General features: G+C 41.9%; 5 protein-coding genes across 6 annotated transcripts in view; 3 read left to right on the top strand and 2 right to left on the bottom strand.

Moving 5' to 3' along the window:
* Positions 1-21,159, top strand: part of LOC126561488 (uncharacterized) — a 581,387-nt gene that overhangs the window by 500,944 nt on the left and 59,284 nt on the right. The gene's annotated exons all lie outside the window — the stretch shown is intronic.
* Positions 1-21,159, bottom strand: part of LOC126563452 (H/ACA ribonucleoprotein complex subunit 3) — a 334,268-nt gene that overhangs the window by 302,163 nt on the left and 10,946 nt on the right. The gene's annotated exons all lie outside the window — the stretch shown is intronic.
* LOC126563527 (uncharacterized) overlaps positions 1-21,159 on the bottom strand; it is a 387,646-nt gene that overhangs the window by 125,607 nt on the left and 240,880 nt on the right. The gene's annotated exons all lie outside the window — the stretch shown is intronic.
* The window catches only part of LOC126562593 (replication factor C subunit 5), a 431,263-nt gene that overhangs the window by 62,780 nt on the left and 347,324 nt on the right, over positions 1-21,159 (top strand). The gene's annotated exons all lie outside the window — the stretch shown is intronic.
* Positions 1,195-6,431, top strand: LOC126563582 (nose resistant to fluoxetine protein 6-like). The gene is made up of 10 exons (XM_050220227.1): positions 1,195-1,499; positions 2,251-2,413; positions 2,519-2,650; positions 2,736-2,920; positions 3,016-3,188; positions 3,339-3,507; positions 4,860-5,053; positions 5,388-5,532; positions 5,663-5,992; positions 6,159-6,431. Exons 1-10 carry the CDS (start codon positions 1,206-1,208, stop codon positions 6,429-6,431), a joined length of 2,058 nt encoding a protein of 685 aa, XP_050076184.1. The 5' UTR covers positions 1,195-1,205.

The following is a 21,159-nucleotide window of genomic DNA, read 5'->3' on the forward strand; positions in this document are numbered from 1 at the left end:
AATATATAAGTAATTCCACCACTACTTCAAACACTGCAAGTTTACATCACTTTACCCCACATTGATGTCTTTACCATGTAATCCACCCTACCGCCACTGTCCACTAATAGGTGAAAGGAAAACCGGGTCAGTATGTTTACCGTGCTTTTGTTATTCTTCTCCAGATATCACATTTCAGTTATTATTGTTTATAGCATCCCGCCCAATTGACCCCCAAAAACGAGCACCTTAACACATAACCAGCTCATAAGTTCGTATTTCTATACCTACACACCAACTACACTCGGCACACGACGTAATTCCGCAATGTCGCAATGACGTTTTACTTGTGCGCATCCTCTCCATCCTCGTCAGGTTCGACTCGTCCGTTCACACCTGTAGGGGGCTCACAAAAATGACGTACTTCCCGCTCATCTGACCGACCCAAGAGGGTGTGAGGGGGGTAGAAACCCCCCATTGCCCAATTTCGATCGCGTCTGGCCTCGCACACAAAAAGTCATATAAACGACTTACGATTGTGAAACAGCTCAATAAAACTTAAAAACATTGCGCTTTTCCTTTCACTGCGAAGTACAGGGCTGCAGGGGAGGGAGCTCAGCTCGGAAGACCTCCCGGCGGAGCCTTCCCCCCTTCGCGGGTCTGATAAAAACCGATCCAAACCAGCCATTCTCTTTGATGTTGCTTCTCTCTTCTATCCTACTTTTTTCTGTTTCTTTCCTTTTGCCTCGTTCCGATGAGCTGCCCTTGGCGTAGGATACATCCAGCTAGTGACGTCACGTCATGATACCAGCGACCTATCTAGTCAGGATCTCTACCTCTGGTCAACAGACTATCGGGGCAAGACATCGACCACCAGACACGGTGTGACAGTTAATCGGAAAAGACGTGATCATGATGGTCTCGATCAGAGGTCCCAAAGTGCTAACGGTGCTTGTGTGCAGCGTCCTGTGCAGCATCGTGTCGGTGCACTGTGCAGAACAATTCAACAGTAAGTGCATTGTCCATGGGAGATACCCGCTCGTGTGCCTGCTGCAAAAGTGATAGTGAACGTTCAGTTTGGGAATTCCAACGACGAAAAAAGAGGGTTTCTGCTTTAATAGCGCGGCATGTGAATTTAGGGTGGTCAACATTTGTGGTCTCATATATGTGTTTTCTTTTTCTGTTGGGCTAACCACACTCAACTTACAGTGACACAGTACAGGCTAATGCCACGAGTGTTCCATTTCGACGACTATGACGAGTGCCTGCTGGATGATCCATCCGTGCCGAATGTGTACTGCATGGTAAAGGCTGTAGTGGAACCGAACGCATCCTCCGCCGCCTGGAACGTGATCGCCGATTTCTCAAGCAACTGGAAGCAACATTTGAACCACGCACACCTTGACCGAGGCCTTTGCCTCAGCGGATGCATCCGACTGTTGGCCGAGCTCGAGCAACAGAACGTCACCGTGCAGGAGCTAAGGTCGTTGGTTGTGCCGAAGTTTAAGATTGATTTTCCGGTAAATATCCGTGCTACTCAAACAGTGAACAGTGACCGGTAGTTGTAATGAATCGATTCAAACAGTTGTTGTGTTTACTGTGCTTCCAAGGACAGGACAGTCGTTTATTTTTAATATGCAGTTCAATTTAAATTGAACGAACAAGCACGTTTTATAGCTTACTTAAAAGACGATGGAGCTTTAACCAACGAATGTCAACGATGTTGCCAATTACACTGGTGTAAATATTTGAGTAGAGTGTGGTAGTGCCGTAGAGAAGGCTAGGGGTGACCGGACTTCACATGGCAGGACCGGAGTTCAAATCCCTTCCGTACTGTTACTCCGTAGTGAGGAGTGACTATTCTACTAGATGGCACCAAATTAGTGGAGCAAACCATCCGATGTCTGGTGTGACCTTAGAAGTTCGTTAAGCCAAGTAGAAGAATGAAATAGGGTTAAAAATGGAAAAATTTGTAAAGAAGTGTTTTGATCGCTATGCAAAAAAGGAAAATCGAGCAGTATGGCCACGTGACGTATACCCTTCGATATGATTTATCTTGTCTATGTTTCTATTTTAGCTTTTACAAATTACGCTCTCTAAAGTAAGCTTACATCTTCTACATAAGAAAAGACAGTTATGAAAAGTTATATTAAAAACATACTCACAAGTACAAGCTCTCTCTCTCCACCGTAATGAAATAAATGTTCCAACCGCCACATTATCTTCTTGTGCCATTTTAATGTTTTTTTTCCTACATTTACGCCATTGCAGTACATCATCAAGAATGGCACGTTCCGGGATGTGGACACGTATCGTCGCAACTACTCGGAACTGTTCGCTAAGTGCATCAACTACGAGCTGCAGCAGAAGCATGGCTTGCGTGCTTATACGGAAATTGAATACTGCGACAGCAACAGGGAATCATATCCGATCGGTAAACGTTAATAACCCTTTTCGTCGCCTCCATTGCGGCGATTTGAAATTATTGGACACATTTCAAACCCTCTTCTTGTCATCTCGACCATCTTCCTCACTGAAGACAATTTGGAAATTGCGTTCCTGGTCGTGCTGGGAATTTTGCTGCTTACGGTGATACTCTCGAGCTGGTACGATCATCGCTGCAAGCAGAACCACGGTTTAGAGCACTATCAAACAGAGCTTACGAGCAAAGGTATTAAATCTCAGCAGGAACTTTCGAGACAGCCATCTATTTCAAAAGTGAACCCGTTTTTCCCCTTTTCCCATTTCACACACAGCCGCCATGGTGCTGGTGTCATTTTCCATCATCCGCAACTGGTATCGTCTAACGTCCCGTAGCGATGATTCGCTCAGCCGCTCGATACGGTACGTTCACGCGGTCCGTTTTATGATTTTCATGATGATCAACATGGGACACAACGTCCTTTACGCACAGCCACGTACAGCGATGGTAATCGAACGGGTAAGATCGAATTCTACACCGCGGCACGCATATTGCACATTTGCGTGAGGCGCTTTTCACCGTTCGGGGGTTCGCTTTTTTTTATCTAATTACAGAAATTCAGCGAAGTTGATTCGATGATTGTGGCGAACGGATCGCACGTCGTTACCACGTTCTTTGTGATAAGTGCGCTCATGCTGGTCCTGTCGCTGGTAAACAAGCTGGAACAGACAGGCCGGAAAATAGGATTCCTTGAAATCATTATGATTTCCATCGCACGCTACGTTCGGTACGCACGATTCGTCAATTATGCCACTGGTCGGCATCGTGTTTGCTTCACACAATAATGGCAAAGAAGCTTCGGCTCAAATAGTTTTGCACAACACGCCATTCAAATGATTTTTTCTGTTCTTTCTATTTTTCATAACTCATTAATCAGTCTAACTCCCGTGTATGCGTTTATAATGTTTCTGGAGGCGACGTGGCTCGTACGCTATCTCGATGGTCCACTGTGGCGCAAAGGATTCGAAACGGGCCGAACCTACTGTCGGAAGCACTGGTGGGTTAATCTATTGTACATCAACAATTACTATGCGACGGAAGAACCGGTAAGTGAATTGTCTCCATATGGAAAATGTTCTCTGGAAGCTCGTTACAATCAAATGCAACAAAATTAATTAAATATTTGGGTGATGGGTGGTCCGGTTTTAGCAGCGAAAGCGGCACCGGTCTTCACACGACAGGACCGTCACTTCATAATGAAATGAATAAAAGCCATACTTGGTATAAACAAGACTTGTAAGCCATTAAATGGTCGATAGAACCTAGAAGGATCCAAGGGATTACCAAAAATGAATTCACTTTTGAAACTCATCAATCAGAGGATTCAAAAAAGTATAACAGAATTTTTTCGCTACGAATTTATATGCTACGACTATTTTTTACACTCAAAAAAAAAAAAAAAACATTGACATCTTTCCGTTGTTTGTTAGTACGGCTTAGAAAGACTTTATTTCCCACCGGAGTCTTTCGTATGTTGACATCTTTCGGTCTCAATTTAAATTGCAATCGCATTTGATCATACCAGCACTCGAGAAATGGCTCATCCAGTCAATTCAACATCAAAAACATAAGCAATTTTATGATGCATTTTGGCACGCGTCTTTATCCCATAAAGAATCAAATTATTCGTCTTTGCATCCTTTTTGACTTTTGAATCGATCGTTTGTGCCGTCAAAAGCAATACGCATAAATTGATATCAATTGGATAAGGTAAGCCTGATGATGGCACGCTGCTTCTGCCAGTTTCTATAAATGGTAGCAAAAAGTAAACTTTCCAGCACAATGTGCTAACTCGTCCTTAAACTCGTCAAAAGCATAAAGGTAACAGTAAGATGTTGTTTACCCTTCGATGATTCAACACATACTAAAATCTGATGGCTAATGATGACTGTTTGGAATCAACGCAATCAAAGCAGTTGCCGATACAAGTAAAGTTTCTTAAGAAAAATGTCCGTAAATTGTAAAAATTTGCCACAAGGTTCAACACTTCGTCACCCGTAATGCAGTAAGGTACGGTTTTTGGTACGACACGGCCGTTAGTGATCATGTCCAAGGAATTTCCTACTCATTTCCTTATTCGGACATTCCCAGATTGTTTTATTCCAATTCCAACTACGAACTACATACATTATTTACCTTTTTTGGTATACAAGACTCTTAAAAACCCGGCCGTTTTCTATCCAATTATGCCAAACGGTATGTACCATTGATCACTATTCTCATAAAACGTTAGTGTATGGCAATACCGCGTTACAATTTCCACACAAAAAACACCAAAACCCGAGCGAAGAAAATGTTGATTCGATCACGTTTTACAAACGCAAAGTAGCTCTCGAATCTTGGCAAATTCGTATAGTAAACGAAATTTTACCTTATGGTTTCGTGTTTCGTTGAACAGTGCATGCAGCACACCTGGTACCTGGCCGCTGATTTCCACATGTTCGTCTACGGATTGGTGGTGAGTGCCGTAGTTCTACGCTTCCCTAAGTACCGGACGTACATACTTTCCTTCCTGCTGCTGGTCTGCACAATGATTGCCGCCATCGTGGTTTACGTGAACGAGTACGAAGCCGTGACAGTGTTACCACCGGAGTAAGTTTTTTGGTTTTGTTTTTCTAAATTAAACGTTTCTTTTTAATTATACCCATCCCTCGAGCGAGAGTTGGCAACAGAGTATAGAGCATTTACAACTTTTTTTTTGCGAATTGTTGTTGAAATGTGTTCTAGCGCTAAAATTATTTTAATTATGTAAGTAAGGATAATATAACACATTGAACCATCATGTGTATAGTAGGAAAATGGATCTTTTCGCTATTCCGGGTGTTATTATCCTGATAGCATTAAGCTGCTTGAGCCACCGTGTAATGCTCTCAGAATGTATAAAACACTTAAGTAACCATTTGCCATCTTTGCTCACGTTTTCTAGGCCGCTCAGATTTTTCTTCTGGTACTGGGACATGTACCACGGAACGTACCTACCGACGCACATGTACCTGATCAATTACACTGCCGCCATTATGGGCTCCTTCTACATGCTTCATCTGCAGCGCAAGAACTTCAAAACGCCAAAGGTATGTGCCAAGGAAGAAGTTGTGGACTTGTGGTCACATTTCCTTCACAAATCGGCCCAGTTTTGACACGGTTTGTGCGTGCGTGTATGTTAAATGCCACTGTGTTATCATTGCGCTTCGTCTTTGGCAGATGTTTTCATTACTGTGGCTGCTCGGAATGTTAGCGATACCGGGATCGTTTGCAGCCGGGTACTTCATCTACAGCAACCTGTTCGAGACACCGTCCGTGTGGATGGCGCTAGTCTTCCCACTCGGTCGCATACTCTACACCGCCCTCATGTTTCTGCTGTCTATTGGTTTCATCTTTCGCGCCAGCAAACCCATCCTGCGATTGCTCAACATACACTTCTTCGGTATTCTCGGCCGGCTTACGTACTGTGCGTACCTGTGCCACTTTTTCATCACACGCGCCACCTCCTTCGGTACCAGACGGTTGGCAAATCTGGGCGTATTTGAGATGGTAAGCAATTCTTCGAAGCATCCCTTTCCGAGAAACGGTTTACTACCGTCGTGTGGAATGTCCCACTTGTGTAAAGGTGTTGCCGTACCAGCATTTTTCCACGCTTTTCAAGTTCGCATGCTACGATGATGCTTTCTTTCCGTATTTTCTTTTTAATCCTCCACAGAACACCTCCAGCTGGTCGACGCTGGTAATGTCCTACGTTTTCGGTTGGTTGCTCTGCCTGATGCTCGAGTCACCGTTCATTGCTTTGCAGAAGATTCTTTTCGAAAGCTTGCACGGCAAACGTCAATCGAACGCAGCAAGCAATCAGCAGCTTCAGCAGGACAATCTTCCAACTCCAGCAACCTTTCTGGGCTCGTTCAACGCACTCAGTGGCAAGCCAGCGGCAAATGAGATGGAATCGTACACCAATTCTACAGAACAACAGAGACTATAGTAATACAGTAGCACTGGAGTAAGTTGGGATGCCTTAAAATGTAACCGATGCGTGAGTTTTAATTCGGGACACGCCGACGTAACATGACACTGATATTCTGAGTGCTTACAATCTATGAATTACTCTTTCAACTGACTGACGAACCTACATAATAAAACATACAATATCTTTCATTTTTTAAAATAAGAGAACGGTCTCCGTTTTTGCAAAACTTTGTTCACTCAATTTGGATTGATTCAAACAGATTATTACGTTCAAACAGTCATTAGATTTTGAGGCATAAAAGTTTAAACCAGTTTTCAGAAATTTGTATCCTTGTATAGACAATTTATAACAATCAAAGAAACATATAAGGAGCACAACAAAATAAAATGTTTTATTTCTAGAAGGCAGATCTACAATTTCGTCAACCGGGTATCCCAAATTTTCACGTGACAGAGTAATTCTTTGATGGCTAGTAAACAAAGTTTTGAAAAATATTTTCGATACTTCAATTAGAATTACACCAAATTTGTAATCAGAGTTATTAATTTATAAAGATCCTTGTTTCTAAATCTCTTGATCTCTTGTTAGGTGTCCCATTTTTCCCTTTAGCCACTGTAGATAGACTCAGACTGCACGGAGTATTTGATATTACTGCTACTCATACCAAAACGGGTGCTGAGGCACCGGAAAAGAGGAGTGAAGAAAACTATACTTTAAGCTACGACAAGTAAATGTTTGTGAAAGGGTGTGCAAATATGCGATTGCTTCAATCAAACTCAATTGTATAGGAAAAATATATACACAAATAGAACAATTTATCAATTTAATAAAGTTTCCATAGTTGGCGAGACACATTTTTTACAGAAGAACCATTTTTATAATTTTTATAATAAAGTGGAAAATTTTTAAACACTCAAATAGAAAATAGTTTCTATAATGCGTTTAAGGACGACGTACAGTTTTTTTTATTGAAATATTTCAAAAGCTTGATGCTTTTGACAGTGCCATTTTATAATCCTATATTCCTATGAGCATAAAGTCCAGGAATCGAAAGCTACTGCTGCACCTTGAACCGCATGAAATAACTGCAAAAAAATCCAGTTCTAAGTGCAAATATTCTAATTCATCTGAAATAGAGACTCAAACATTACTATTTCATCTGAAATACGAGAATTCTATAGCAACGTTGAGTCCTTTTTATTTCCGATAGAACGGGCTAGTCGTATTGCTAGCATTTAATCCTAATTAGTAACAAATTCAGTAAAATATGTTTAACAAACTATTTAAAAAAACCAGCGAACTAATGCCTTGTTGCAGCTAAAGAGTAATTAAAGTAAAAACATAAACTACAAAATTCAGGTTTGCCTTGTCATGACGTCAAAACAATTTCAATTAAAAACGACTGCAAGCGCCACTCCTTCGAGGAACGTTTGCATTCACTTAAGCTCACGAGGACGCCCAATAGTAAACTTCCTTCAAAGAGATAGCGGGCGCCACCAAGTAAAGCGTCTTCATTTAAACCCGGCAATTATGGTTTTCAATATTAATCAGCTGCGTCTTCACTTGACACAGTCTGCAACCAAACAATCCATACATCCTAATCAAAAGGCAACGGCGCGATCTTCGCGAGCCCGCCCTGCCAATTTCTTCCTATTGCGGGTGAGTGTGTGTGTGTGTATGCAGAGCAAATAGACTAACCATTGCCCAGTGCACAGTGAGCAAAGTGGGCCGTAAATAAAGCACGCCCTCGAACCAACTACGCACCGCAAGGTCCCGCAATGCGGGATTTAGCGAAACCGAGTGAAGGTCGAGCGCACGGAAATGTTCGCCCGCGCGTCCAACCGACCATTAATACGCTTGCAAGCCTTCTGTTACTGATCGAAGCACGTTGCAACAACTTAGGTAATGTTGCGATTCGATGACAAGCAGCAAGAGCATACGGGCCATCCTTGTGTCCCCATTTCCATCCCACGCCAGAATTTGAATAACAACGGAACACGCACGGATTCTCCATCGCACTACTGGGGAGAAGGGGGCAGGTTTTTCGCGATTTAAATGTATTCACAGGGCGATGAAGTCCTCCCTGGTGATGATATATCCTTAAAGATCCCTTTTTTTATGGCCCGTTGAGATTTTTAAGCTTCCTTTAGTGAAAAGCGCGCGCACGGAATAATGTGGCAGAGCCGATGGTTTATTCATTTTTATTCCCATCCGTTACTGTACCGTGGTGTATGGAGTTCGCGAGACTACTGGTTAACATTTGCTGCTACCCACTACCGAAAGCAAACCGAAACGAATAAAAACAACGTCCACAAACCGTAGCAGCAGCAATAACACCGCGCGCCAGTCACGCTACACCATTCAACCTTGAGCCGAAATGGATTCACGCACGAATCCGCCAAAAACCTTCGGACGGGACGAAGAAGGCACATCAATTGATACTCATCATTTCTTTGCTTCCACTGCCCTATGCCACCCACCACCCAAACCCTCCTCCCGTAACCTACCGGATACACTAGACTGTGCTGCACCACACGAACATCCTTGACTTTCGATCGGAAAATCGTGCCGAAGGGATTTTTCCCGGAAACGAGCCTTCATTATTCGTACAAACGATGACGCTCTGCTCCAACAGCCGCAAGCGCTGGAGGGTCGCGTACGCTTTGAACGGGGTTGATGGGTTACGGTATCGGCGCAGGAAAACCGAGAGCCACTTGCCAAAAGTCATGAAAAGTAAATCTTCGTTTTGTTTTGCTTAACGAACCTGCAAAAATGATAAGCGTAGTTACGGCGGGACATTGCTTTAGAGTAAGGCTTTTATGGTTCGTTTTTATTTTTGCACTTCTGTGCCGAGGCACGGCGAAGGGAGTGGGGGGAAGTAATACAGGAACGAGTATGATTCGCTGATGGTGGAGTGATTCTTATCGTATTTTGGATTTCTTTCCCGCATGCAAGCCCTTTGTTGTTGGTAATGATTCACCGGTAAGGAGTGATGGGGTCGAAGGGTAATTTGTGGTGGAGTTGAGTTAAGGGACACACAAGCACGAGTGCGTTCGGCAAACATCCGACATTGCAACATTGATGATGATTGGGGTGATTCATAGGAACTCTTTAGGTGAAACATGTGTCTATGCTATTCGTGTTTACCTTCCCCTGACATGTGTCCTTGCGTGGTGAGTCATTATATGAAATTTTCTAAACTAAATGTTGGTAAATATTCTGCAAAACTATTGTGAAATTCGAGTGTTGTTAAAAAAAACTCTCTTAACCAACAAATATGTAACACAGGCTTCAGTCGTTCGGCTAGTCAAACAAGGTAATGGAGCATTCACTCTAGCATGTGTATTGCCATTTTTCGTTTACTTATATTCTTTAAGTCTTCAAGATTTCTCGCAATTGCCTCTCTAATGCTTATGAAAATTGGTTTAAACTAGTACAAAATCATTGCGATTGTGACAAAAAATGTTGTATTAAACGATTAGCTATAAGGCTAGTAAATTATTACAATTATTTCTACAACTATTGTTACTAAAATTTCTGTGTAAAAATTGCTGTTGATGAGTGAAACCCCAAAAAGGCGGTTCTGGTGCAATATTCCGAGTGCTAGAATTGTGGCAAAATATCATGGCAATCGGTAAGGATGTGACGGATCGTTACATCAACGTCACAAAAGCTACAGACTGGACTGAGCTGAGGACTGTATGTGTCGTGGATGTAGAATTGGGATTATTCGAAGGCAAAATAGGAATCGTTGATTATGCTTGGCGCTGAGGTTTAAGTTATGCCTGGTGGCATGCCAGTTTTGGGCTACTATAGTGTTGGTGAAGCTGATGGCATCGCAGCGGGGAAGGGTGCTGCGTGTTTCGGCAGGACGGAGCCTACCTCTGCCGGCCAGATAGCCGGCTTTCTCAATATGAGACGTTTAGAAATAATGTAGAAAATAAAAACGACGATCAATCAAAATGATTTGTCATTCTGTAATGAAAACTTATACTAAAAACTGAAACGAGAACTAAGAATGGATCGTTGTAGAATGTATCCAAGCTTCAAGATCAAAGATAGCTTAAATCTACTTAACATCTACAGTATATTTAAATAAAAGATCCACAAGGCTGGGTCTGATGGGCTAGAGGTAGCATTGCAGGGCTTACATATTACAAGAAGCGTAGACGATCTCCCACAGAATGGACTAACTATATTAATAAGTCTTGTAAACAATTATATGACTGACATAATCTTACTTCTGTTTAAGCCAAGAACATTTACCCGTTCACAATTCTGCTTCAAGACCGAATTTCATCGTGAGCAGTTGTTATACGTTTAAACGGACGTGCGTGCGAATCGCAGACCTACCAACACATATCGCAGCCAAACACATTCGAAAAAAACATCCAAAAACTTGAAGTTGAACAGCAGGTGGCCCAATCATTTGAGGTGTAAGAAAGTTATTCATTTAGGAATTACAATAAGCATAATCTAATTAAATTCTTCAACTTTGAAAAAAGGCCTCTTTAAAAACTTTAAATAGTATATTAGTATTGCAGTCAGTGAAGTTGTTTTCTGCTTTCTGAATAACTTATTACAAACCTTCTAAGACAGGTTGATTTTCGTTTTATTATAACACCTATCCATCTTAATCTATCACGAGCTATCACATTCATTTTATTATAAAACTACTACTACTTAGCAACACAAGCATTCTTTACGTGAAATATAGCTCGCTTTAATGCAAAAACTCCTGCTCCACTCCTCCACTTACCAACGAAGAAAGTGGAAACCATTCTATCGACGACCACACGCAAAATTCCTATTTTCTCTATTCCCAACCCCGAGCAGAGCCCTCGTGACCCTAACAAGTCTTGCAACGGACCAGCATTAGTTTTGTCCACCCGGACGGACCGGTCGACTTTGGTGGAGTCGGAGGCAGGTGAGGGAAGAGGTCCAGCTAAAGGATAATTTATGTATCACCGACAAGGGCTCCATTGTATCCAGTCGCTAATGTGGTACGCCGAGAGTCCAAAGGAAAGCACACGCTCACGCTCCTTTACCCTCCCCCCTCCTCACATATCCGCCGGACACATTTTACTCCTTTTTGTTTCGCTTCTTCCGCTGGCCCGGCCGGAAACGAAACCTGTGCCAGGAATGCCGGGGAATGAGTCATGCAGAAAATCGATACCGGTAAATAGTTTATGCTCGAGTTTAAAACCCAACTGAGGTCAAATTTGATCACTGCACCACAAGCGCAACGAGGCAGGCGGCAAAGTGCAAATTCATACTGTAAATGGTTGCCGTATTTGAAAGGGTGTAAAGTTACACCTTAATACCATTAAGTGAGCAGCAGCAGCAGAGTAACTGCAGGTCAACATAATCCTTTTGCAGTGGGAAGAGTCCCCCATTCACCCTTGATGCTATGCATTTGCCATGCCGTGCTGTGCCATACGAAGCGACCAGATGGCACTTAAGTGTTTAATAAACACCTCTTGCTACTAGTAGAACTAGCCTTTTTCTCGAATGACATTGGGCACCAGCACTTGTAGCGTATCTTTCGTTTCTGTTGCTGTTTGCCCTTTTTTATGCTATCATAGCTATACAGGGAACAGACGGATAAAGAAGGCACACGGACACGCCTCTCCGAAAGGAAATGGATGAACTCTCAGCCAAAAGAAAAGGCCTCATAAAAGATGCAGAATTTAATCTTCACATCAAATCGGCTTCTTCGCCACTAACATCATCGCCACAGGGGAGAAGTAAGCGAAGATCCAAAGGGGTGTACATTGCCAATTATGCATGCCAACGGGGGTGGTAAATTCCAAACAAACAAAACAGAATGAAACCACTATGTGTGTGTGAATAAACTCACACCAACAGACACACACACTCACGCTGATTCGATCGATCAATTAAACCAATCCAATAGTGAATGCTTATTCTTTTAACCAAATCAACTCAAGATAACCTTCTGTAGTTTGAATTTTTTTAGAGTAACAATGGGGCGGTCCGGTATTGGAGACGACGGTGGCATCCCCGACCATTAGCCCGTAGTAAGGACTGACTATCCAACTACGTAGTATCTGCTAGTCTAGTAAGTCGTTCGGCGTGACCTCGGAGGAGTTCAATAAAGCCAAGAAATGGAAGAAAAGTAACACTGCGAATCGCTAGTAGTATACAGTGACCTCCAATAAAATAAGACCTCCAGCTATTGCTCAGCAGGTAAAAATGAGTTTGTGAGGTCAGTTATTTATTAAATTTAGATGAACATTTTGAAACCATGTTCTTGTCATTGGATGAATCATGATATCGATTATCGGTTGATTTTTCCATTCTGATAAAAATATGGCTAAAACACATAAAAGCGTGAAATGATAAATGAAATGACCATTTATCAATTTCAAAAATTGTAAATTCCAAAAGCAAAAGTTTTGTTACAGTTTTGGACATCCCTTCTTAACATTTTTTAACTAAAAATATTCTTTTTTTATTAATTTTTTTCGTTATGACGGCCAGGCCGTATTCCTTAAAATCTTATCTTTTATCTAGATTTACAGATAATGAAACTTATATCCTATTTTGAGGGTAGACATTTCCTTCTCGCTCAATTCAACTGCACCTTTTCCCGGGTGAGCTTAGCTGTGGATGTTGTTGCGCCTCTTTGGAGCATCGTGCCGTGGACACTACTGGCTCCCACGAAAATTCTCTTTGTTGCGGATACTGTTTTTTAATAAAAAAAAATAATTTTTAGTTTTTTTATTATAACCAAATGACCTTTTTGGACAAAAAGGAATGATGCCATAGATAATTTTCTTGCCGAGGATCATTGTACCAAAAATTTGGTAAAGTTATACCTAGTACAAGTATCGGAATCAGTTTTTTGAAAGGCAGACTTTTAAGAAGATTTATTTTATTGGAACTCACTGTACTAGCAAGACTCCCAGAAAATATTTGGAAATAGTCCAACTAGATTATACATCTCGTTGTGTTGCTGCATTTTATTCATTCAAATGCATTTCTAGCCACAAATTTGCAATAAAATGCTGTTTGGTAATTCAAAGAGCAATACGTTGAGTCCAAGAATTGTGCTTACGTACTAAGGATTAGCTTTGATAGAGTATTATATACACTGTTTGGTATGCATATACTAAACAAGGCGATTCTAGAGGTGACCTAGAGATAGTGGCGTCCGTCTTAAACATGGCAGGATCTAGATTATTAACTTCTTCTTGGCCTGATGCATGCCAAGTGGACCCGTTAAGGATGATGGAGTTTTGTGCCACTCTTCTCTCAAAGCTTGATTGTTCTTATGCTTTTTGCATCGTATTTAACGATCTTGACCTCAGTTTAAGGCAAATGTGTTATCTGTGTCGACGACTGCCACTTGAACCATTTTTTCCATTACTTGAATCACTTGAAATTACAAAAAAAATGTGTATTTCAGTAGTTATTTTTCAAATATTTTCCAAGCGTTACCCCGAAACGCTTGATAATCCAACTACGTGGTTACAGTAAGCTATCAGATGGCCGGAGCTGTCCTACAAATTCATTAAGCCGTGAAGAAGAAACAAGAAAATTTTTCAACAATTTTTCCTTTTTTACCTATATACAATAAAAAGCATGCCTATTAGCCTTAAATAAGTAGCTAAACCAGCACTTGTTGGGTCTTCTAGAACGCTTCTGTTAGTAATGTTAAATTAAAAAAAAAACTTTCCACAATTTCCTTTATACTACACAAAAAAATCAAAAATGGCCACCTTGCCCACCATTTTAGCAACGCCATTTTCTTCACTTCTAAAGAAAACTGATCCATCCCCGGGTATGTTTTGCATAATTGCACTGAACAGACTTTTCCGTTGCTAATAGCGTAAACAAAAACAAAAAATACAGCAAAACCCCTGCCAAACAACACATCTAAATGCATACCGAAGATCCTACGAAAGTGGTACAGTTAAGTGAATAAATTATGAATGTGCCAGAGCACGGGACAGGACCACCACCGTGCCTAACACCATCGGTCCGCCGAATGTCGTGCGCTAATTCATTCGCTTTGCTCGTGCGCTGGAACTGACGGGCCATCAAAATTTTGGCACACGTTCACTAAAGCACACGCAGCGCCGGGCAACTACTACTCCAGATTTTGCGATCCAGCTGTGGCCATCCTTTCTGTCAACACACACACACAGATTGATGCAATTTCTAGTAACCCACATTGAAGAAGCGAAATGAGAGGGATGAATTATTGTCCTTTCTTATCCACGGCGGTTGCACGACAACATCGTGACGGTGATGGAGAACGTTAGGATCGGGCGGAGAGCAGCAATAAAAGTCACTTAAATTAAAATCAAGCTGCCCCGGAGCTGTCAACGGCGATTTCGGCTAACAGCGACACCACTGAGCCACGTTGACATTTTCCGGTGACACATTCTGCTTGTAGTTTGCCTTTCATCGGGTGTTTATTGGAATAGCTTTGGCGGTCTGAATGTGCCTTACGTCTGCCACTTTCTCTCAAACACTTCCCCCATGTCCTAGTACTGCCCGAGGGGCTTGTCTTGAGTTATCCGATTTTCCGATGAAACAAAAACAGTGCCAACCTTAAAGCTTTTCCCGCCTTATATTCGGCGAGTGAATAATTAATCAAAAATATCCTAACGCTGAGAATTTGGGGCAAACACACAGAAACCGAGCCAAAGACCAGGCGCTTACCAGTCCTGTAACGTTCGGGCGTGAGCAAGACATTTGCATAAAACAAAATAATCCCATCGCCAATGCGCTCGTTTTGGAGCGCTGTAAAAAAAAAAGCTGGACACAGACGATTAAGGGGAGTCAAGGGGAAGATGTAGGGGGCACAGGGAATCGGTGAGAAAGAAAACGAAATGAAAGGCCTAGTGAGGAATTTTGTCGCGTTGCGACGATTTTTCTCACTTTTCACTTACGGCCAAGGATTTCGGTTCCTTCTGGGAGTTCATGTTCACACGTTCACGTTAGTGTGGTGGATGGATTTGATTTGCATTCTCGTACCCACCTTTCCCCCCGGGGGGGGGGGGGGGGGGGGAAGGTCAAAAATCGATCATCGTTTCAAAAATCCTGTGGCACACGATGGAAGGTTTGGCAAAGAAAGCCGAGGAACGTGATTTTGGGAGATTTGGAAGATATTTATCCTGCGGCTTGTGTGCAGAACTTTACATCGCTTTCTTTTTACGTATCGAATATACTGATGGCTGTACACACTTGGCTGGAGTTTTGGCGTTTTGGGCACATTCGTTGGGTTAAAATTTGTGAAGAAAATGGACCAGAGCTTTAGAAGAAATGGGTGGCTGGTCGTCTGGAACATTATCCCACTGCTAGTGTCGTCCAACGAAGGTCCAAGAGCTTAATCGTGATAGATATCTCTGACTTTGCTTCAAAACGGTATCACTTCAGGATTTTCTTTCTCCAAATGAAAAATTTTTATAAAATAATTTTAAAACAACATTTCATTATACACCATTTGGAAGGATTTATTATCCTTCTACACTTTCTATACTAACGAAAGACCTGTTGAAAGATCGATTCCGGTTATCAAGAAATGTTGACCCTTTAACGTACTTATCGTCAAAAAACTTCCATACAAGGATCAGAGCATCTGTCTGTACTCGTACCACGTTTTTCAAAAATGTCTTTGGAAGCGTCTTGCCCTTAAAAAAGACTTTCAAATCTCCCCGGGGAGCTCCAGCAGTTACCAATAGATTTTTTATTGCAAACGTCTATATATTACAAAAACAGCAACAATTCGTCCAGGACAAGAGTGGGCCTTCACACGGCAGGACCGGAGTTCAAATCCCATCCAGACCGCCCCCCCCGTGGTGAGGACTGACTGATCCAACTACTTGGTATCGGCAAGCCTAGTAAGCCATTCGATGACTGGCAGGACCTTAGAAGGTCGTTAAGCCAAGAAAAAGAAGAGAAAGACTCCTCAAACTGTCAATGTTTCGCCCAGAAACTATTGACAAAACCTCATGGAATTATTTTTATATTTATAATTGAACCAAAATCTAATCCACTAGGTTACCTAAATCTGCATACATGTACAACATTTCACATGTTATGATGTTATGAGCAAAATTTCTGCTTGCACTGTCTTCCAGTTTTTGAACTTACTCCATCAACTCACATATTCTCACAAGAGAATAAATGAGTCTTTCATGTTCAAAAATACATTTTTTCTGTTCGCTGTAAGGAAGGGCGGGAACAGCAACTCTAGATGTCCAACTCACGGAATTCTTTGGAGTCAACAAATCGACGACAAAAACTAACATTCTATCTCATCCGGATCATTTCCACCCGAAGATAGAAATGACTCTCAACTTTGCATAAATTAAATCAAGGAAACTGGAATACCGAAAAAGTTAAATCAATCAACTGTTGATTTTTTTAGTTCGTGTATCTAAACGATCTGTTTCCCATGATTGCAGAACACGTTAGTTGAACTTAATCAGAAATGAAACCCTGCAGAATTATTGAAACCACCGCGGGCTAAAAAAAAGGTTGGGTGAATTGCCACGTGTGGCAATTCTTCTCACCGTTAATCGTTAGCCGCAGACCAAGCCAAAGACGATCGTCGGGGCCAGTAGTAGTAGCGAGCGGGTGGATGGGCGTTGTTACAAAATTTATACTAATTAGAGCACAGGTTTCCCTGTTACCGACAGCAACAGCGACTTACTGTCAGAGACCTCCCCTCTCCCCAGTTAACTGACGCGTTTCGCGTACGGATTTCGGTTTCCCTCGTTACGGTGGCAGGATCGCATTCAGGGAAGGGGATCTACGCGTACACGTCCATCAACATTACAACCAACACGGCTGCTGCTAGGGATATACTGCACACTCTCACCACATCCACGAAGGGACGATTTCGATGCTACAATTTCGCCAGAATTAACCATTTCCATGGCATCTCTTGGGCAGGTGTGCGGGGGCAGATTGAGCCAGCCACTTGTGGAAAACTTCGAACCTGGCTGCTTATTTTCATTTTTCGCTCACCGATGGAATCCGCCAAAAGCGTGAACAGTGAACTTTGTGCAGAAAAAAAAACATTGCCAGCAGCCACCACCTCGACCAGAAGAAGCCAGAGCCATTGAACAGAATTGGCTTCACATCATGAGCTTTCGATGACGAAACAACGTCGATTAACTCGACGAGAGCGATTTTTATATTATTTTAATGAGCTGCTCAATCGCCACAGACGTCAGAGTGAGCACACCAATCGATCGCTGGTGAAGGATTTTGTTCGAAAGCATCTTAAGGGTTTCTGGGAAATAGAAAAACAATATGTTCGGAACATAGGGAATAGGAATAGGGGGTGGGGGGGGGGGGGGGGGGAGATTTAAACCCTTCCTGGAATAGAACTTGTGCGAATACGATACAGATGTATACAACAAAACATACGCTATACACATGTTTTAAAATTAACGTCCTTGTATGGACATAAGACAGTTACTTAAAGAAAATGACCTATCGGGAAATTGAAATAAAAAACAAAACAAACAACTACGCGTATTGATCGGGATGTGGATTAACCCGATTTATTACTAGGCAGGACCGCCATCAAATGTCATCCAGTACTATACTCTAACTATCCAGCTAAAGCAGTACTTTTCTTAGCAAATATTAAGGATAAACTGCTAATAGTTAGTAGATATTGAAATAAGAATTACTTACCTTATTATCCTCCATGTTGGATAAATTAAAACCGCTACAGAAAGCCCTCAGGAAGCCATTTGCTTAAGTCAATCCACTGTGAAAGCAATTACATGTCGTACTTCAACTTTTTTTACACTATAAACTGAGCCGGGCCTGCTAATCTTACTAACACAACACTAACACAAATATGATCGATTTGCACTACAGAAACCAAACAACCAACGGACTCCAAACTAGCACCCAGGACAGAGGGGATATATCCTTCAGGGTGATTAATCAAAGTGACTTGACCCGCTGAGCAGGATCTCAGAATATCCTGAAGGACTTTGGACGGAATCGATCGGGAAACAACCGCACCAAAAACAAAAAGGGAGAAAAAAATGCTGAAAAACTACCTTCCTCACCATAAAACCACGCACACACACACACGATTCTTTACCTTCCTTCCTTCCCGGGCTATTTCATTTACGACGAAGCGAAATAAAATACACGACCGGTAACATTTATAGCTCACAAGTCCCGATGACTGCCCCAAAGGCACTGTGTATATTGCCTGTTTGTACAGCGTTTCGAAACCGATCGGCTTTTAATTAGGGAAATTAATTTTCTTCCGAGTTTCACCTAAGAATGCCCATCCTCTCCTGTGTTTTGCTATTTGCGCAAAACCGCTTGTTCACAGCACAAAACCCCACAATGACTTGCTGCATTGTGGTTCAACACCGCGCGGGCACAAATGACGCTCCTTTTTTTTTGCCTTCTCGTGTTATGTTCTCTTACACTAACCCGGAACGAAAGACGATATCGTTCGGGTGCCTTCCCACCGAATCTACGTACTGTCTACCGAGCGAACGAATCCACACCGATAGTGCTAGACGACTAAATGGATTGCCAACGGCAGGAACTTACTAAGGGCTTGCCATAGCGTGGAAGTCCTGCCATTGTGGGTGGCTGCAAGGACTTTCTCTCACGCTCTCCTGGAAATGCAGGGTTCGGGTACCATTTATCTATTTTAAAATGTTTAAGAAGCTTTCGACTAAAATAAATCTCACTTCTGAATTAATTTAGATTAAGATTCGATGCCTTGGCTGTGGGATGATCATCCCTTTTCGAACATAAAATGATAAAAAGAGGCTCGGAAGAGAGCTGTAAGTTTGTTCTCATTCTGATTAGTTATTCTACAACTTTGGACTTCTTCTTCATTTCCTCTTCAACTGGACGGGATTCGATAGAGGTGTGCAGATCGGTGCCGCTATCATCTTGAATACCGCTCGATTCCAACCGCGAAAGTTGTATAGCAATATCCATGTTTCCCAGGATCTTCTTCACCATTTGAAAAGACCTCCCTAGGTGCAGTCGAACGGTGGACCCACAGTGCCCAAGATTTTCCTCATGAGCTACTAATGTAAATTAAGGTCTTACGATGTTCTGGTTCTTCTCCGGAAGAGCAAAGGAATTTTAACAACCAAATCGTACTGGGTTATAAAGATCTGCAAACACAACTACAGCTACAGCTTCTCCAAAGCAATTCACAGCTGAAATTGAAGGCAAAGGGAGAAAAATTGCTACACAAATAATAATTAAATAATTAAACGAAAAATAATGCGTATCCTAAACATGTTTGTGTCCGATAAACCCTGCCAATGTTTCCTTCCTGTACACAAGTTTTCTCTCCTACTTAATACCACCAGTTAGAAAACAGGTTCTCGCCACGCTCTCATAATTGTGTTCCGGAGGAAAACTTGTACTGCAAAACAGTGAGATGCAGAAGCTTTCCTTCCGCCGTTGTTTTATAACACCGAACCGACATTGTAGTGCCGAGTGACAGGAAGTAGGTAATAAACATCAAAGACACTCGGTTTCGGGAGAGAGAGATAGAGAGAAAATCATTTTTCCTCATACCGGCTGATGGCGGGAAAAAGAAACTATCGGAAAATGGGACCCAGTGTGCAAAAAAAAAATCCATCACAATGGTGTATTGTTTTTGTGGTTTTGAATTTTCTTTTCCGTTGTAAGAAAGCAATCAAATAAGACAATACTATAATATTGCCATACTTTAACATAAATTAAAATTTTCTTTAATGTCTCAGACCAGATATTAAACATTGTCGGTTACCTACGGTTACAAAAACTTTACCATCGTGTTGGATTCCTCTTCTTCTTGGCTTGAGGGACTGTTGGGTCACGCCGACCAACGAATGGCCTACGAAGCTAAGTGATAAACATATAGTGGAATAGCCAAGGCTCACTACGCGGGGCGGTTCGAACAAGATTTAAACTCCGGTCCTGCGGTATGAAGATTGGCGCCCCTGTTACCTCTACCACCGGGCCCTATCGTGTTGGATTATTGAAATTAAAAAGCGTTTGTAAACAACGTATTCACAATGTATGCGTCCATGTTTCCATCAGGCAATGGCCAGGGAGCAATGGATTATAATCATACAAATATTGTCTAGCATCAAGGACAATAGCTTCTGCGGCGCAAGGACAAACAAGAACCGTGTACCGATCTGTGACTACGTGTAAGGTATCTGTGTCGTGTTTGCGATTTGAATCCTGTAATGCTCTAGTGGTGTTTTCGTTGCCACAGTTACCGATACCGGGATTGGTACATTGACTGACATTAGAACTGGAAATCCCTTGTTTACTATACGACTAGAAGATTCAAGAGAGAATGAAACTCATTCAAAGAGTTGTCGCTCGGTTGTGATTGGAGTCGTTTATACCACTTTTTATCTGTATTTTCGCACATTTTTACCAATTGAATCTGAAATACGAATATGTATGGATATTGATTAGATTAAGGAATCAAGGATGGGAAATAAATTATTTGTTTAATCGATACTTACATTTCACACGCGAATCTGACAACAAACATTCCTACTATCCTTCGTACAGGAAACAATACTCAACCATACGCTTTTGGAGACCCCTTTTTTCTAAACTCTTCGGCATATCCTTTGTACACACTTGTATAGAAAGCTACGAAACGTAAACAATGCCATTACTAGCACTGAACGAAATCCGTTCCACTGTGTAAAAGAACGTTTTAAATAACACAAACACACAAGCCAATTGT

Source organism: Anopheles maculipalpis, chromosome 3RL, assembly GCF_943734695.1.
Source record: "Anopheles maculipalpis chromosome 3RL, idAnoMacuDA_375_x, whole genome shotgun sequence".
Classification (NCBI taxonomy): domain Eukaryota; kingdom Metazoa; phylum Arthropoda; class Insecta; order Diptera; family Culicidae; genus Anopheles; species Anopheles maculipalpis.

Bases quoted from the DNA above. Each gene is read 5' to 3' on its own strand.
- LOC126563582 (XM_050220227.1), top strand. From the start codon at position 1,206: ATGCCACGAGTGTTCCATTTCGACGACTATGACGAGTGCCTGCTGGAT. The intron at 2,651-2,735 runs GTATTAAATCTC...TTTCACACACAG, and splicing joins AACAGAGCTTACGAGCAAAG to CCGCCATGGTGCTGGTGTCA. The intron at 5,993-6,158 runs GTAAGCAATTCT...AATCCTCCACAG, and splicing joins ATCTGGGCGTATTTGAGATG to AACACCTCCAGCTGGTCGAC.